Below are 18,833 nucleotides of genomic sequence, written 5' to 3' on the forward strand. Positions count from 1 at the left end.
AGGACCCTTTGAATCTTCCTGATTTCAGGGGCCAGAACGCTTCTTTGTACTAACCACACTAAATCTGGAGGAGGGGAAACGAATCAGTGAGCCGTCGGAGAGTATCCCCCTCCTCCGCCGTAATCTCCTTGAAATCAGGGACTGTCATTTTTCATCTTTGCATTCGCAGGGTCTTGTTCACTGCAGCATTTTAGGCGCTTACACAATTTTTGTTAAAAGCGAATTAGCCTAAGAGAGAGAAGTCAGGAGATCTGGATTCCACTCGTGACCCTGCAAATCACCGGCTGTGCCATCTCGGATAAGCAGCTTCACCTCTCTGAGGTTCAGTTTCTTCCTATATAAAATAATGGGACTGGAAAGGGCAAAATCCCGTGAGCCCGCTCCCTCCTCCATCCTCAGGCCCAGTTCGAAGGCAGAGGTCCCCGTAGGCAGTTTTTGGGGGGAGCCAGTCACCCCAACATCTCCCGTAAGGACTCAGGGGAGTCTTCGCCCTCCATCCCCAGGGGATTTGGGGACTCCCAAAAAGGGTATGTGTGTGTAAGGTGTTCCGATGCTCGCGCCTGGGCGGGATGCACCGGGGCAGCGATTCCCTCCCAACCCCCTCGATCAGATCAGACAGACAGAAAGGCTGGAGGGCCCAGTGGCTCCGCCAGGTCACTTGCGCTTTTATGTAAGAGGGATAGGTCGGGTAGCCGTTGTGCAAGGCCTGCTCCGCGCTATAAGAGGGACTGGAGGCTCCCATGGAGCCCTCAGAGGAGCCGCAGAAGCGACAAGATTGCGAGGTAAGGCCCGAGTGCTCACCTTTCTCCCTCTCCACTTTGTTTTTTTGGAGGCAGCTCAGCCACAGGGTTGGCTAGCCTTAGCCCGTCACCCTCCAGGGAAGGGGAGGCAGGCCGGGATCAGGGCTGATTTATCGCCTCTCATTTGGTAACTTTGACCCGAAGTTCTAGCCAGAGGAAAGGCAGCCCTGGGAAGCAGGGGGGGAGTGAGTGCTCAGTCAGCCTTGGAGGAGCGGAGATCTTGAACCTCAAATTGGAAGCTCCTGGACGAGCGGTGATCCATGGAGGGAAATTTCTAGATCTGTCCAAGGAGAAGGCCCTATTTCAGAGCTGAGATGCTTTGGAAATTACCCAGAGCACATCTCCAAGAACCGGATTCTCCTTCCAGAGAGGACAGTGAATTTCGCTCAAGCTTGGAAGCTGAGGTAGGACTAGACAAAAGCTGCCCCCCAAAAGAGAAAGGACTTAAGGAGGGTGTGGGGGTGTGTGAAGGATTAAGTTGATGATTGCTGGCCTGGCCTTTAACTTTGGAAGACACCTCAGCAGTATGGGGTAGTGGTAGCATCTGCCTGGATCCCATGGGAATTTATTATATACCTCTCAGCATCTTGCCTTTCTTGCCGCTGTATAAACCAATGTGAACTACAGTTGGTTAATTGATTTGCATCCAGTTAGACATAACATTCTAGAAAGTAGAGAAATCTTAGTTAAATAGAGTCCAGGTGTTGACCCTGGTTTTTGGAAAATTAAGGGAGCAAATATTTACTGATGGACCAATGTCAGCGTAGCAACTTTTGCTCACTTACCTTACTATACCAAAGTGTGCCACAGATGATTCTCATTTCACTTATCTATCTACTGCCCTAACATTCTCATCCAAGTAGGTCATTTCAACACAATAAGTAGCTTGGGGTAGTGAATAGTAAGTTAGCCTCAGAGAGATTGCAAAACCTGGGTTCAAGTTTTGACTCTGACACATACTAGTTGTGTAGTCCTGAGTAATCTATTTAATTTCTCCTCTTGATGTTTAAGACTATGAACTGTGAGGAAGGTGTCCATCTGTATTGATAGAGGAAGTTTCTTCAGATAAGCTTCTCTGTGTCATTGAAGTCGGAGGACTGGTAAAAAGAAAGGAAGAGAGAGAGAAGAAAGAGTAGGAAAAAGAAAGAAGGAAAAAAGAGAGAATGAAAGAAGGAAAAAGAAAGAAAAAAGGAGGAAGAAAAGAGAAAGAAAGAAGGAAGGAAAAAGAAAAAAGAAGGAAGAAAAGAGAAAGAAAAAAGAAAGAAAGAAAGAGAAAGGAAGGGAGGAAGAAAAGAGAAAGGAAGGGAGGAAGAAAATAAAAAGAGAGAAAGAAAGAAAGAAAGAGAGAAAGAAAGAAAGAAAGAAAGAGAGAGAGAGAAGGAGGGAGGGAAGGAGGAATGAAGGAAGGAAATCATAGATATTTAAGTCTAGGTTTTTGTAAGAGAATTTGGGAGCGACAGAGTGGTTTCTGTCAAAGTGGTGCTGGGGTGTAGAAGATAATAATTCATGTTTATGTAACATTTTAAGGTCTACAAACTGGTTTTCCCAGATAACTGGTGTATACATAATATCCATTTCACAAGGAAGGAGCCCAAGGTATAGAGAAGTTAAAATAACTTTCTCACTACACAAAGCTACTGAGAGTTCAACCCAAATCTGATGATTTCAAGTTTGTACGATCAAAAGAAGAACAGAAAGGGATCCCAAAGTTTATCTCATCCAATTTATTCATTTTAAAAATAAGAAAACTTAAGCTCAGAGTAGTTATGACTCAGCCAAGGTCACACAAGAGGCAGAATCAGAATTTGACCATTTTCTACTAGCTTTATTTTGACTCTTTCCAGTTTGGCCCCATTGATGTAGAAGTCCAGATCTCCTTCTTTGTGGTTTTTTTCAGTGTTTTCAGTTCCATTCTCCATGTTCCCATTTTGCGTTTTCTTGGCAGAGATAATGAAGTAGTTTGCCATTTCCTTTTCCAATTCATTTTGCAGATGAGGAAGCTGAGGCAAACCAGATTAAATGGCTTGCCCAGGATCACACTTAGTAAATGCTTAAGGTCATATTTGACCTCAAGAAGTTGAGTCTTCCTTATTCCAGGCCCGCCACTCTATCCACCTGTCCTGATCTGCACAAATCTCCTGGTAGGCAAACTTATACTGTTAAATCTTGTAAAAAAAAAATCACCTAAAGAATAGGTGCTGATTTTTAAGAATTTGTTATTTGGAGAGTTTGTTATTATAATAGCAAGTTGGATCCTATCAGGGAGAGCATTCTGTCTTTTCCCAACTGAAGTGGCCTTTTCTGCCTTTTAGAGAATTAGAGCATTAATAGTGTCACCTTGACTGGCAGGGTGCCCAAAAAACATGCTTGGTTTCCTCTCTCCCCATCTTATTTTTAAATCCCATTATCTTTTTAATCCCTTTTTAAACGTTTTTAAAGGAAGAGGAGGAGAGAAATGGAAAACAGAAGGCAGAGGAAAAAAGGGAAAGAAATGAGGAGGGAAGGAGAAAGATAGAAGAGAGAAATGAAAGAGATACTGGAGAGAGAGACAAGAAAGAGAAGAAAGATGAGAAAGAGAAGAGGAAAGGAAAGAAGAGGAGAAGAGAGAAGAAAGTACTCTTGGAATCCATAGTTTCACAAACTTGGCTGTACTGAACATAGTTGTAGAGAGGAAATTTTCCATGTTGGCCAAAGTATCATTCCATTTTCTAAATTTATACTTAGAATGACCATTCTCAGCACTTTGGGGAAATATCTCCCTTACCCTCCTCTCCAGGAAGTAGCACCAAGAGCCAAGTTGCAGAAGAAGCCAAAGCAAATTCCAGTAAATTCCTGTCCAGAGCTGCCAGTTTGCAGTTTGAGGGCAGGGATGTCTGAACAGAGCGGCCAGTTTGGAGGCAGGCGAAGAAGATTGGTATTGAAAAAAGACCTGACCTTGCAAAACCTAAGCCATTGCCCCAACCTGGTCCGGGCTGGAACTGGGGGTTAAGGAGAGAGTGACTCTGGGGAACGGAGTGTTGGAGACTTCTCCCATCCCACTAGCAAGCATACCATTGAACAACAAGTCCATGATTTAACAGCAACTCAATCAGGTTTCCCAATTAGTCAATCTTATCACCACCCAATGCAGGAATGGAAGAGTGCTTGGTTTCTCCTTTCTATCTTTGTCTGAAAGCTCCTGAAACCCCTCCAAGATGTCTTTTTTAATCAACTAGAAAGAAGTGAAGGTTTCATCTTGGCCCCAGTTTTCTTAAACATGAAAAGCCCTAAACTATTCCCTGCACAACAAAGCCTTTGCATTTATACACTATTAGCACAGGTTGCATGAGAGACTACTGTGGCATTGTGGATAGGGAACGGTTCTCTAAATTTAAAAGATCTGGATTCAAAGTTAGCTTTGAAGTATACAAATTGCATGACCCTAGGCAATTCATTTCATCTCTGAGTGCTTTAGGGACAGTTAAGGACTGCTGGGTGATACAATGGATAGAGCAGATGATCTGGAAGATTTCTCTTCCTGAATTCAAATCAGGCTCAGACACTGACTGTGTGAACCTGGGCAAGTCATTTCATCCTCTTTAGCTCAGTTCTCTCATCTGTAAAATAAACTGGAGAAGGAAATGGCAAGCTACTCCACAATTTTTACTAAGAAAAAACTAAATGGGAACACAAAGAATCCGGCAGGACTGAAACAATTGAACAACAAAAAACTTTAGGGACAATTCCCATAGCCTCTAAATTTCTGAGAAAGTCTGCATTACTAGAGGGAGTTTATTCCCCTAGGAATTCCTAAAGAATCACAGATCTGACCCCCTCCCTGAGCTAGGAAACTTGCAATTTAAAAGAACTTTAAGTAAATCCTTTGAAAACAAAGAATCCATTTGTAAACCATTTGTGATTGGCTTTGTATGTGAAAGTGTGTGTGTGTGTGTGTGTGTGTGTGTGTGTGTGTGTGTGCAAATATACTAAGAGAGAAAGCGGCATACCAGTGATTTTATTAGAGAACTTTGTGAAGAAATTCTCTCAACTATGTAAATAATCACCATCTCTGCAAGTTACACTGAGGTATTGAGAAGTTGAGTGACTAGACATTTCCATATTTTCTCCCCCAGGGGAGTACAAGTAAGCTTCTTAAGAGCTACTACTGTCTCACTTGCCTTTCCTTTTATCCTTACTCTCCTTTTCTTAATCCACATTTTTATCCTTAACATGAAGGCTGGAAGATAGTGAGTGCTTAATAAATGCTTGTTTACTGACTTTCTCAGGATCACACAGCCATTGTGTGTCAGAGGCTGAAGCCAAAGCCACTGGCTCTTTATCCTGTACTTTAAAAAATGGGTCTCTTATATGCTATATTTATTAAACTGAATCACATCTCTCCAATTTTGGCTTCTTAGGTTCTTTATACATACACAAGTCAATGCTGAGTGTCCTAAATTCAGAGCTTGAAGTGGGCATTAAGAAAATATCTTTTCTCCTTTATCTGCTGGAGATGAAAAGGAGGAGCAGTTGGGGTAGGGAAACAGAGACGGCTCCAGTATAGTTGCAAACGTTGCACTTGTTCTGAAGGAGAGAAAAGTGGAAGAAGGAAAATAATGTTCTCTCTATTTTTTTTAAAGTTCTGAGCAAATGAACTATGCTTAATAAGCCACAAACTATGAAAGCTGAGTTATATGGACCAATTAAGGATTACATTCAAAGAAAATTTACAACAAAGTTAATCTGACACATGTTGAATGAAATTCATAAACATTATTATGCCATATGAAAATGAGACTTAAATGGAAATTTATAAACATTAGTGTGTCATATGATAATTGGACTTAAATGGAAAGCAGTTTGCCAAACTATGAATTAATATTAGTTTTACACAGTTAACCCAAATGTTTCACTCTTCTCTTCTCACTTTGTCAGTTTTTTCAGCCTCAAATCAAGAAGCAATGATAACACCAAAAGTTTTCATTGATTTCGTGTGAAGAATAATCATTGTAGTAAGAGCTCTGATTTTGGATATAGACTCTAACTAAGGTTCTGATGCTTCCTAATTATATGATTCTGGGCAAGTTTCTGAGTTTCCATTTCCTCACCTGAAAATGGGGACAGTAATTTTTTGCAATACCTTATCTTGTAAGGTTGCAAGGTTGTAATTCCTATTCTGTAGAGCTGTAAGAATAGTAAAATTCATCAACTGTGGGATACTATATAGAGTATTGTGATGAATATCACAATTTTAGGATCTCTTTCTATATTCATAGAGTGGAGGAGAATAAAAGGCATAATATTATCATGACATTGTGGATAGTCAGAACCTCAGAAATAAAGCAGAAAATTGGAACTGAGGAAGCCAAGGCAAGTTTGGAAATAAAAAGTGAAAAATCAAGCATAGGAATGGGTCTGGATTCAAGAAGACATGAAGCCAGCAACCAAGAGAGAACCAGGACTCAGAACGCAAATTGCCTAAGGGGCACCTGATTGGAACCATATAGGAGATATTGGTTACAAAGAGACATTAAAAGAATGTCTAATAATAACATCTAACATTTATAGTGCTTACTAGGTGCCCAGGACAGTTCTAGCTCCTTTACAATTTTCTCGTTCAATTCTCACAGCAACAATCCTGAGAAGTAGGTGCTATATTATCCTCATTTTACAGTTGAAGAAACTGAGGCAAACAAAAGTTAAGTGACTTTCTCAAGGTCACCCAGTTAGTGTCTGAGGCTGGATTTGAATTCAGTTTTTCCTGACTCCAGGTCCTTCACTCTACCCATTGCACCACCTCACTGCCCCTTCAAACTGAGACATATGTTCCCTCAAACAGGAAGTGTTTCTAAGAATGCCAATGAGGGCAGGAGCTAGTGTAAGAGATTATTACTTCAGGGCTATTAGATAGAAACAGATGAATCAGATTATGAATAGTAGTGAGTGTGTAACCTGATTGTGATCTCAGCACTATGGACAGGTCTTGGCAAAGGATGGAATCCATTCCTGAATTTCCTGTACCTGTAAGTCTTGGAGAATTGTAGAATTATAGAGAAAAGGAAAGAAGTAGGAAGGCTCAGGCAGTGGCGAAAATGACACCTAATCCACGTTCCTGGGGCACCCCTAAAGAAGGTGCCAGCCCAAGCAGATTTATCTGCTAAAAGTAGTGGCAGCAAATGCTCTTCATCCTCCCTCAAGATTTCAGAAGATATGTACCCTGGCCAGACTTCTTTCAGAAAGTCAGAGGACTGGATGAGAAAAAACTAGTGGTGATTCAAAGACCTATACTTTTAATTAGAGATAATCAAGGTGTCTGAAATGCCTTTCCATAATGCTGCTATTTGATTTTTTTTTTTCTTAGATGGTCATGAAATCACTAAGATTCCTATATCATAATGTGAGCAGTGGAGGGGAAGATGAAAGCTAGGGGAAACCTACAGACAAATTTTGCCAAATTTTTCATCGTTTTGTGGATATAGAGCTGACCTCCAACAGTTCAAGTCTTCCCTCTTTGAGGTTGAATGACTTGTCTAATATTACACAAACTTTGTCAGAAATGGGATCTGAACCACATGTTTAATGGTTCTTCCCCCATTATCCTGAATGTATTTTGTATGCTTACCGTTTCACCCAGTAGACAAAAGCAGTTAATAGTATCACTTTTGTCTTTGTGGTCCAGGGAACTAGAACATCACATGGTACTCTAATAAATGCTTTTTAATTAAGTGATTTCCTCCTTAAAATGTTTTCATGAAAAGAATAAAATGTGGAAATATTTTAAGAAAAAAGGGTGCTGGAAACAAGGCTCGGTGGCCATAGTGGAAGCCAAGATGAAGTCGGTATTTACTGCATACAAAAGTCGACAGCTCTATTTAACCTATATTTGTCTCCCAATGAGAACATGGATGAGGGCTAGCTAGCCTTGGCTTCAGACTAGCTGCTGGGCAAGTTAAAATCCAGGGCCAATCTGAGAGTCAGATCTCTCCCTCTTGCCATCAACGCCCACAATGGTTTGAAGTGGATGGAAAAATCGCCCAGTGGGCTGTAAGCTCTTGGCTCTTCTACAAGTTGTCTTGATTTCTCTGCTGAAAAAGCCTCCCATTCCCCATTCACAGCCCTTTGTTGCTTTGATCTGGAAAGACTGTATGTACCATCTCTGAAAGCCCTTTATTCTCTCCATTCCCACAAATCTCTAAACTTAAAGTACCAGAAGTAAAAACATTTACATAACTTGCTACCTTATTGTTCGACCTTAATCTTAGGAAAAGAAGAAACCTTATGGTTAGTTAGGGCAGATCAGGGAGGAAATTAACCAAGGCATAATGGAACTCTGAGTTGACTGATGGGACAGGACTATAGGAGGAGCGGCTGAAAGCAAACAATGTAGAGATCCATGTGAATGGTCAGACAACAAGAGCAAGATGGGGATCATGGGGATGAGAGGTCAGAGACAGGACTCTAGCCACTGTAATGATTTTGAGATAAAGCTAAACTGAAATAATATAATAAAAATGTACCTTAAGAGACCCAGCTTGTTAAACCCCATATGAGGTCTCATAACTGAATGTGGGGGTCACAAAATTATGATTTATAATCAGTGAACGCTTGATTTGTATGCCTATTTTAAATACCTATATATACGGGGCCATGTAAAAATTTCTCAGGTGAGAAAGGGTCACGGGTGGCAAAAATTTCAAGAAACTGTCATAGGACAACCTTATATCCATCAACTGATCGATAAATACAACCATATCCTACTCCCTCTCCTCTCATTAATTTCTAAAAAGCTTGAGATCTGGCTCTAACATCGTTCAACTGAAGCTACTGTCTCCAAAGTTATGGCTTACTTGGTCAATCTACTACCCTTCTATAATGCTCATTCTGCTCTCTGCAATCTTTGATACTGGATTATTACCCTTTTCAGTATGCATTCTTCTTTCTAGATTTTCATGATTGTTCTCTCTCTCTCTCTCTCTCTCCCTCTCTCAATCTCTCTCTCTCTCCCTCCCTCTCTCTTTCCCTCCCTCCTTCCCTCTCCCTCCCTGCTTCCTTCTTCCTCCTCCTCTTCTCTCTCTCTTTTCCATCTCTTTCTCTATCCCCTCTTTCTCCTTTCATCTCAGTTTTTTTGAATTTTCATCCAAGTCATACCTATTAACCATGAATGTTTCTCAAGAGTCTGTTCTCTCTTCTCACTCTATAGTTTCTTTATTGCTGATCTCTCTAGTTCCCATAAGTTTAATTGTCATCTGTATGTAGATGATTCCCAGTTCCATATATCCAGCTCTAATGTTTCCCCTGAGCTACAGTTCCACATTGCCTTTTATACACTTCAAATTAGGTATTTCATCGGTATCTGTAAGTCAACGTGCCCAAAACAGAACTCTTTCTCCTCAAATTCTCCCCTCTCCGGAACTTTCCTCCTACTATGAAAAGTATCATGATCCTCACACTTTCATTGCCATCTCCATTTCCTCACTTATGCTCCTGTACTTGTCATTTCTACCGTCACAACTTCCCCTGAAAACCGTCTTCTCTTTTTCCCTTTTATTTATTTATTTGTTTTTAGCACACATTGCTTTATGAATCATGTTGGGAAAGAAAAATCAGAAAGCAAAGGGGGAAAATCCTGGGAGAGATTAAAAAAAAAAGAAAAAAGAAGTGAACATAGCATGTGTAAATCATTACATTCAGTCTCCTTAGTTCTTTTTCTGGATGCAGGTGGCATTTTTTTTTTTTTTTTTTGTCCAAAGTCTATTGAGATTGCTTTGAATCACTGAACCACTGAAAAGAACCAAGTCTTTTATACTTGACCATCGCGCATTCTTGCTGTTATTGTGTACAATGCATTCTGGTTCTGCTTGTTTCACTCGGCATCAGTTCATGTATGTAAGCCCCCTTCTTTCCCAACTCACCTAATTACCAATTACCAAACCCTTACAACGTCATCCCTGGAATACATTAGCCTTCTGACTGGACTTTCCTGATCTATATCTCTCTACATTTTAACCCATCCTTCTCTCAACTACCAAATTGATCTTTCTAAAGCACAAGCCTGACTATGTCATCCTTCTATTCAATAAACCCCAGTGGCTCCCTATTGATCCCTTCAGCATCAAGCCTCAAATTGTTTGGCTTTGAAAACCCCTCCCAATCTGGCTCCTTTTTACATTTGACTTGCTTCCATTTAATCTACAATTCAGCTACACTGGCTCCTTTGCTATCCTTACCTTATGAGGCTCCTATTGGCTCCAAGCACTGTCACTCCCACCTCCATGCTTAAGATGCTACCCCTCCATACTTCTACCTCCTGGTTTCTCTAGTTTCCTTCAGGACTCAGCTCATATCCCAGCAGGGCTTTACCAGTTTTACTAAGAAGTTAGTATCTTTCCCCTGAGATTACTTTACATTTAATTGTAGATAGCTATTTGTTTTTTGTCTCTTCTCTTGGGATCTCAGTTCTTCAAGTACTCATATAACATTTTTCCCTTTGTGTGTATACTCTGTACTTAGCACAGTAACTGGCACATAGAAGGTATTAAAAATGCTTTTTAGTTAACTGGTATAAGAACAAACCTCCTAACCCCTAAAACATCCAAAGGTAATGAGATCCCCATGATTCTGGGGTATTCAAGAGAGATTGGATGACAAATTGCTAGGCACTGTAATGCCTTTCTGGCATCTCGTTCCAACCTGGATTCTGAGATTCTATAATTCTTCAACATTAATTCAAAGATGCCAACCTCTATTCAACTGGGCTCATGATTGTTATGGAACAAATCAGATCTTATTTACACAACAAGGGAGAGATTTGGGCCTTTATACTTAGGATCTGGAAATATTTGAAGGATCTGTGATTTCATCAACGTAGGGAACTCCTAGTATGGGAAATTCCTTCCCAATGCATCTATAACTTAGCTGATAAATCTTTGAGAGTTTCTCTGAGTATAAAAAGGTTATGATTTGTACACAGGTAAAAATTTCATAAATGGAATTTGGATCAAAGTTTTTCATATTATAAGGGAAATCCTTCCCTCCACTATATCAAATTGCTCATTAGAACATTCAAAAAAGGAGGATAAGCTAGAAAACGTTAAGTTTCCTTCTTGGTGTGACTATTCCAAATAGGAAAAGACTAGAGAATTAATTGCCTTTTGGTTGATGTAAGCCCTGCTTAATTTAAAAAAAGAGCACAGCAAATCCCAAACTGTATAACTTTGCCCTACCAACATTGAGGTTATTGACTAGTCTGACCTCTTTTTCCAGGGAGGTTGGATTGGAATGGGGAGAGACTGGAAGTATGGAAATCAATTTGGGGGCTATTGCTATAATCAAGACAAGAGGTGATGAAAGTCTGAGGGACAGTAAGAAGTGATAAGGTATCTTTGTTGGTAGAGAAAGGGATGAATTTGAGAAATGTTATGGAAATAGAATCCATAGAAAGTAGCAATTGATCTGAGAGGGCTGAGGATAATGAAAAAGATGGAACTGTCAAGGATGACTCTAAGTGAATGAGAGGATGGAAATGGTCTCATCAGAAGTAGAGAAGTTTATAGGAGGTACAGATAAAGAGTGGAAAGATGATGAATTACATCTGGGGCATAACTAGACTTGAGATGCTCATAGGAAGTTCAAGTGAAGATGCCAGCAGGTATTTGACAGTAAAGAACTAGAATTCTAGAAAGAGATTAGGGTGGTCTAATAAATCTGGAAGTCATTTTCATAGAGATAAATGGACCCATGGAAGTTGATAAAAGTGGGTTTTATACAGGTAAGGTCAGAAGATGGTTAATGAACTGACAAATAAAAAAACAGTCAAAGAAGAAGGAGGAGAGGCAGGAGAGAACCAAGAGACAGTTAAGAAGCAAATGAGCAACCAGGGAGGTGTTCAACAGTGTTCAAAGTGGCTAAGAAGATGGGAACTGAGGGGAAGGGTCTCTTAAAAGTTAAAAGATCAGTGGTAACCTTTGAGTAGGCAGATTCATTAGCATCTTGGAAATAAGTTATACTATAAAGAATTTAGAAATGGATGGTGAGTAAACAGAGGCTCAAAAGGAGGAACAGATATGATCCTGAGGTTGTAGCCCAGAAAGGTATTTCTCTTCCACAAAAGTTCCCAGTGGAAATTACAAAAATTATATAGTTATGCAGATCACCTGAGCTGTGTCTATATATGCCTTGCATGTTTAATTCATGTTAAGACAGTTATAACATCATTACCACTACTAAAACTTAATCTAACCTAAATTTACCAGGATATAATTTGGGGTTAAAAAATAAAACAAAATTTCACCATAATTTTTATGAATTGAGACTGCACACAGCTTCTAAAAACAAAATAAGCATTTATATAAGCTTACTATGTGCTTAACACTTTTTTGCAAACAGTATCTCATTTGATCTTCACAACAAACTTGAGATACAAGTGCTCTTAATGATCCTCATATTTATAGTTGAGGAAACTGAGGCAAACAGGAATTTAAGTGACTTGCCTAGAGTCACAAAACTAGTAAGTGTCTGAGGCAGAATTTGAATTCAAGACTTCTTGACTTTCAGATCCAGCACCCTCTCTATTCACTGTGTCACTGCTTAAGGAATGTATTCCATTAATATTTCTTGGTAATGACTTATCCTGGATTTTGATCCAGAAAGCAGTCAAGGAAGAAAACAATGACATTTGAGGACCAAGTGTAAGGTTTGTCCTGGGTTCTCCGAATAACTTGCACCTCAGTTTGCTTGTTTCTTCTTTTCAAGGTAAATCAGGCACATTCACCTTGGAGAGGAAAATGCATTGTGTGCCTTTGTTCTGCTTCTTGTGGTTTTGCCACCACCTCTACTACAACCAAGCGGTACCCATACGGAAAGTCCAAGATGACACAAAAACCCTCACCAAGACCATCATCACGAGGATCAACGACATCTCGCACATGGTAGGGGAAGTGCATCAATGGGCAATAAAACTGGATAGGATCTAGACTGGATTCCCTTCCCAGAGAATGGCTTAGCACTAGGGGCTGCGTCTTTCGTTGCCTCTGGTTTTCTTCTGTATCCTACTTTTTCTTCTGTTGACCATCAGTCTTTTTTTCATAATTATAACTTTTTATTGACAGAGTCCATGCCTGGGAGATTTTTTACAACATTATCCCTGCACTCACTTCTGTTCCGACTTTTCCCCTCCCTCCTCTCCACCCCCTCCCTTAGATGGCAAGCAGTTCTATACAAGTTAAATATGTGTTGACCATCAGTCTTATCTATCCTTCTTCTGCTTTGTTCTTATTATAAAACAAGTGAAAACTATCTTTGTCCGATGGTTGCAGGAGCAGTCCCTTTAAAACCCAATGGCATCAATAACCAAAATTAGCCATGCTTAATTCTAATTTACCATCAAGGAAACCAAAACTCAAATAAGTTAGATATGATAGAATATTCTGTTGGTCTGTATCCAGATCGGGTAGCCTGTAGCATTTATTGTTCTCTCTTGGGAAGTCGAGGCAATCATGGTGCACCATCTCTCATCCTCTCTTGCTAGATAATGTAGTAAAAACTGCAGTAGACTTGGAATCAGCAGACAGTTTCAGATCCATATGAATGGAGACCACATGAATAGCAAAACAGTAAAGGTCTGAAAAGTTGGGTTACCTCAACACCTTTCCCTGTATGCCTATATTTGTACCATACATCTATATTGAAAGTGTCCCTGGTAGGAGAGTACAACAGTGAGTTATACTTAAACTGAAAATGAAGTCTTAAGTTACATCCTGCACCAGACAACTTGGGCAGGGAAGATACCATGTCACAAGATCAATGACAAATCTTTCAGAACTTTTCCCTAATTCTCTTAGGTGTACCTATGCTAGAGAACTCCTATAACTTGAGTGGTAAGAACAATATGTTATGAAAACTATCCTTCCTTTCCAATAATGCTAGAGGGCCTGATGGAGGTCACACTCTTGCTGGGTGAGCAGCTGCAGGAACAACAGGAGGTAGTTGTTAGATTATAGCACAGCAGGAGAGCCCCATACAGGTGACGGTGGGACCAGACCTTTGGGCTGCAGGAGCATGGCTGCTGCTCCAGTCACTATTGTTTGCCTGCCCATGTTCCTGGAGCAACCAGAGCAGACACTGACATTTCTAAGTCCGTATGAACTAGATCTTAAGACCCAGCCCTGGTCCTTCTCTACAGAATTGGCAATGTTAGCTTATATTGAAGACAGGTTGACAGGGGGAGATAGTCCCAAAAGGTGCAGTTCCTCTGGCTAGGAAGCTGCTAAGCCAGGGTTCCCTGCTATTTAACTGAGATGCAGTCTCAGACATGCTTTAGAATATATCATCAATTCTGCTATCTGAGAGTCATCTTGAGCTGGGAGGAGATAGTAATGCAAGAAGAAAAAGCCAAAATAAGGACTCAACAGACTATTTAGGTGGGCATTCTATTCCTGGAGATCTAACTGCTTTGATTGATGTGAAATAAATGAGCAACTAGAAGGCAGGATGAAGGGTGCTGGTTCAGAGCCAAAAAGAATATGTTAAGGCAACAGAAGCCGAATGTTAAATAACTGTAATGAATGATCCATCTTGGCCCCAGAAAAAAGATGAGTAAATGTTCTTCTCTACTCTTGGTTAAGAAGGGGGTATTATGGGCACAGAATACTTCATATACTGTCAGACAAGAACACTGTGTTGGAGGATTTTACTCCATTGATTTTTGTAGTTGTTTGGAAAGGAGGACTCATTAAGGGTGGGAGTGGGATATATTTAGAAATCACTGTAAAGGAAAAACAAAAGACATCAATGTAGCTTTTTATTGCTTGACTATGTATATCTATTACAAGAATTTTGTTTTTCTTTTCCCCCCCAGTGGAATAGATGCAAGGGAGAGAAATTGAAATTGAATTTTTTTAAAAAGCCATCAGTAAAACTTCTTGAATGATATATGTTTAATTAATTTTTTATTTAAAAGCATTTTCCTCTTTTACCTTCCCCTGCACTGGAAAGAAAACAAAAACATAACCAAAAAACAGAGCCTTTGAAACAAATATACATAGTCAAGCAAAACAAATTCCCATGTTGGCCATGTCCAAAAATATATATCTTCAATCTGCATCTTGAGTATAAAACCCCTTTTATAAAGAGATAGGCAGCATTCTTTATCAGAGTCATGGTTGATCATTACATAGATCATATATATTAAACTATAAAAATGGTTAAAGATCCTGAACTCACACATGGGAATGAGAGGTCAGAGTCCAAAATTCCCCTAAAGATTCCCACAGCTGTGCATTGTGACGCCCCCAAGCAGTAAGCTTGGCAGACAACAAACTACAGGAAAGTACTCTTAGAAAGGCAAAGAATTCCCCAAAGGGGAAAGTAGAGATCAGCTGGAGATCCCAGACTCTCCTAGATCAATCAGATGAGGTTCTGAAAGGCTGGTGTGTTCACGACAAGGGCCCAGGTTATGTGGCCCATTTGTCTGACAGCAGATAATTGAGGGAAGGAAGTATGCCAAAGGAAAAGAAAGGAGTAGTGGAGGTGGGGCGATCATCTCTGATTTTTCTTGAGAGAGTCTTGACCTGAGTCCAGGGACTAGGTCACAAATGTTGATTGGCACAGGCTCTAGTTGATTAAGAAACTGGATCACAAGCAATTTAGCCAAGCTGTGGGGGTTGCAACTCAAGGAGAAGGGAGGAGGAGAGGATAAAGCTTAAGGTGAAATACTGTTCATACAATGAGTAACCTAAACTACTGATCTCACTTCTCTGAGGCTGCCTGTATGGTAGGCAGTTCGGGAGAGCAAGAGAGTTAGGTGAGACTTACAGAACAGAGCAGTTCTGGTGAGTGGTTCCCTGAATGGTTTTCTGTAGGAGTTTATATTTGTGTTTCCCTGTTATAAGTGATATGGGGAGAGCACAACAGTGTGCTGAATTATAAGCGTCTAGAAATCTCATAATAGTCCATACAGCAAAGGGTTTGGACAGTGATGACCCTATGTCTTTGCCATCACCTCCTGAGACCTTCCTAAGCACTCAGGTGCATACTTGTACTAGAAATCCTGGCCATTTGCAGTTAGAGATCACAGGACTGTGACAGGAAAAGTCCTTGATGCTTCCAGGAGCAATGACATCCCAACTTTAACTAATTTTTTAAAATTCGGTTCAAATCAATAAAAAGTTACTAAGCGCATCTTGGATTAATCATACTGGGAGTAGTGCTGTGAGAGGGATAAGGCTTAAATTGGACCTTGAGTGGGAAGAATGGGAATGGAAGAGGAAGAGTATTCCAGATGAAACAGCAGAAACAAAGCATCAGAGAATATCCACGTAATATTTAGGAGATTTGACTGGATTAAAAGTGCAGGTTGGAGGTTGGTGAACATTAGGATTTAAAACTGAAAGAGATAATCCAACCTCTTCCTTCCCATTTTTCAGATCAGGAAACTGAGGCTGGAGAGGCAAAATGACTTATAATGCCAAAGATAACATACATAGGTTTTTAAAAAAATAAGGTCAAGAACTCTGACTTCAAATCTAGTGTTCTATTAGGGAATGCTAATAATTAAAGCCCAGAGAGAAGGGAAATTAACTCAATGTCTGTGCTTGACTTTCTCCCTATTCCTTTCACACAGTACTCAATTTCTGCCAAACAGAGGGTAACTGGCTTGGACTTCATCCCAGGACTCCATCCCTTCCAGAGTTTGTCAGACATGGACCAGACTTTGGCCATCTACCAGCAGATCCTCTCCAATCTATCTTCCAGAAACATGGTTCAAATATCCAATGACCTTGAGAACCTCAGAGACCTTCTCCATTTGCTGGGTTCCTTAAAGAGCTGTCCCTTTGATGAAGCTGATGGTTTGAGTGCTTTGGGGAATTTGGAAGGTGTCATGGAAGCCTCACTCTATTCCACGGAAGTGGTGACCCTGAGCCGACTTCAGAAATCCCTATATGGCATGCTCCAACAGCTGGATCTCATCCATGGTTGCTGAAGCTAGAGACAGAGAGAGGGAGAGAGAGAGAGAAAGAGAAAGAGAAGGAAAAAAGAGAGAGAGAGAGAGAGAGAGAGAGAGAGAGAGAGAGAGAGAGAGAGATTTCCTCTGGTTCATGAAAAACCTAGAGTAGAAAACTTCTTTAGATTTCTTCAGCAAAATCTAGACTTTTGACTGTATCTTTACCTGGGATATAAGATGGTACCTATGAATCCTCCCAGTCATATCCTCCAAAGCAAAACAAAAGTCATATACAGCTGGAAGCTAAAGATCTACACATATACCAAAATTTGGCTCAAGTTGCCATTCAATGAACAGTGGGTACATCATAGTGTGATTCTTATTGAACTCTTCAGCTACTGACAGAGCTGATATCTATCCCTTCTTCACCTCCTTGCCAAACCCGCTCCCCTGTCTTCCCCCAAACCCCTACTACACATTAATGTGAGCAGTCGTGACTTCAGGCAATGGGAACTTTAATTTTTCCCTCTAACTTCGAAGAGTCATCAGAAGATTTCAATCTGAAATAACACTTGTGGGGAGCCCCATTTTGAATTATTAAGAAATGGCCCCCAGATGCTGTTGGCAACTCCTAAGTGGCACGACTTAGAATCTTTTATTTATTGTTGGTTTTTTGTTTTTGTTGTGGTTGTTTTTGCTGCATTTACTTTTATGGTCTATTCCAGACCAGCTCAGACTAAGAGTGCTTCAGAATCCGTATTGCCTTTGGAGAAGTAAAGACTGGGTCCTGTTGAGTGACTTTGGGAGCATCGAGGCTTTCAAGCCAGACCAAGTGGAATTAACTCTTCTTTATTTCTTCTGGAACTGACTTTAAATTAAAGTGATATATTTTTATTGGCTTCTATGCCATTTCAAATGGATCACCAAGGACCAGATTATTTAAGGGGGAAAAAAAAAGATGAGAACTGCTTTGAAATGGAATGTTCAGCAGTGAAATTCAGGGGTAAGATGGGATGGGATCGCATTTTCAGGGTAAAATGGGTTGTTACTTTGTGTGTCCTTTGAATAACATTTAGCATAAAGAGTCCTTTCCCCACTTCCTCCTCTCATCTTCCTACCACATATCTCAAGTATGGGGTGCTACTAATAGTACTGCAACTTCAATTTCTCAGTTCTCGTGGCCAACCGAAAGAACTTTTTTTCCCAAAAACAGCAAAAGAGAAGAGAAACAGGTAGGAAGCGACAAATCATAGTCAAGAAACTGTAGAGAAATCTCAAGGAATTTGTGGAAATTGGGGCTTTGAGACTCTGAACAGCTCTTTGCTAATGGCAGTCGTAAACTTGGGGTTTAGGAACAGAGTGAGAATGCAAAGAGCACTGAAGGCAGAGACAACCCTCTAGGAAAGTGTTCTAGATGGGGGGCTGGGAAAGTGGAAATGGAGAATGGCGGAACCAAAGAAAATGTACACACACCTCACCCTGCTACTGGAGAATGAAAAACAATAAATCCCCAACAGAGAAGGGAAACCGACTCATTGGCTAATTGTGATGGACTCTCTCCCTTTTCCTCTAACACAGAAGACATCCTTACTACAGTGAACATCACGTAAGGGAAGAGAGAAAGAAATAAGCATTTATTTAATTTACTCTGTGCCAGGTACTATGCTAAGTACTTTATAATTATCTCATTTGATATAATCTCCATATTATCTCATTTGACATAACCTCTCTGGGCCTCAGTTTTCTCATCTGTAAAATGAAAGGATTAGTTACAGTCTCTCCCAGCTCTAAATCTGTATTCCTATACTATATGCTTGTTTTTTCCCCATCACTATCCAGCATTTATGTAGAAGAAAAGCTGCTACATACTCAATGGGAGACGCTGTCTCTGCACTCAAACCAGTATTTCTTACCCAGAGCTGTCTGGTTCTCCTTGTGGCCTCAGGCTAATTGCTTATTGTTTGTACAACAAAAGTGTCTGCACTTGAGCCTCTGGCATGAATTAATCACTCCTTTGTGGTGTTCTTTTTTTGGTGTCTCCTCCAAAGCAGAGTCCCTCTCTCCGGTTCATTCAGCTGGTAGAGGCAGAGTGGGATCGTTGGAAAAGTCGTGGA

General features: G+C 40.4%; 1 protein-coding gene across 2 annotated transcripts; it reads left to right on the plus strand.

The window, feature by feature from the left end:
- The first annotated feature begins 671 nt into the window (after nucleotides 1–671).
- Nucleotides 672–18,377, plus strand: LEP (leptin). 2 transcript variants are annotated; one of them, XM_031939006.1, is made up of 3 exons: nucleotides 672–782; nucleotides 12,531–12,706; nucleotides 16,399–18,377. In XM_031939006.1, exons 2-3 carry the CDS (start codon nucleotides 12,563–12,565, stop codon nucleotides 16,756–16,758), a joined length of 504 nt encoding a protein of 167 aa, XP_031794866.1. In that variant the 5' UTR covers nucleotides 672–782; nucleotides 12,531–12,562; the 3' UTR covers nucleotides 16,759–18,377. The 2 variants fall into 2 exon arrangements, with proteins under 2 accessions (XP_031794866.1, XP_003771632.1); XM_003771584.3 differs by lacking the exon at nucleotides 672–782 and adding an exon at nucleotides 931–1,204.
- The last annotated feature ends 456 nt before the right edge of the window (nucleotides 18,378–18,833 follow it).

The sequence above is a fragment of the Sarcophilus harrisii genome, chromosome 5 (genome assembly GCF_902635505.1).
Source record: "Sarcophilus harrisii chromosome 5, mSarHar1.11, whole genome shotgun sequence".
Lineage (NCBI taxonomy): Eukaryota > Metazoa > Chordata > Mammalia > Dasyuromorphia > Dasyuridae > Sarcophilus > Sarcophilus harrisii.

What these genes read in the sequence shown, in the direction of transcription:
- LEP (XM_031939006.1), top strand. Translation starts at nt 12,563, where the DNA reads ATGCATTGTGTGCCTTTGTTCTGCTTCTTGTGGTTTTGCCACCACCTC. An exon ending in TCAACGACATCTCGCACATG is followed by an intron (nt 12,707 to 16,398) that starts GTAGGGGAAGTG and finishes CCTTTCACACAG; the next exon opens with TACTCAATTTCTGCCAAACA.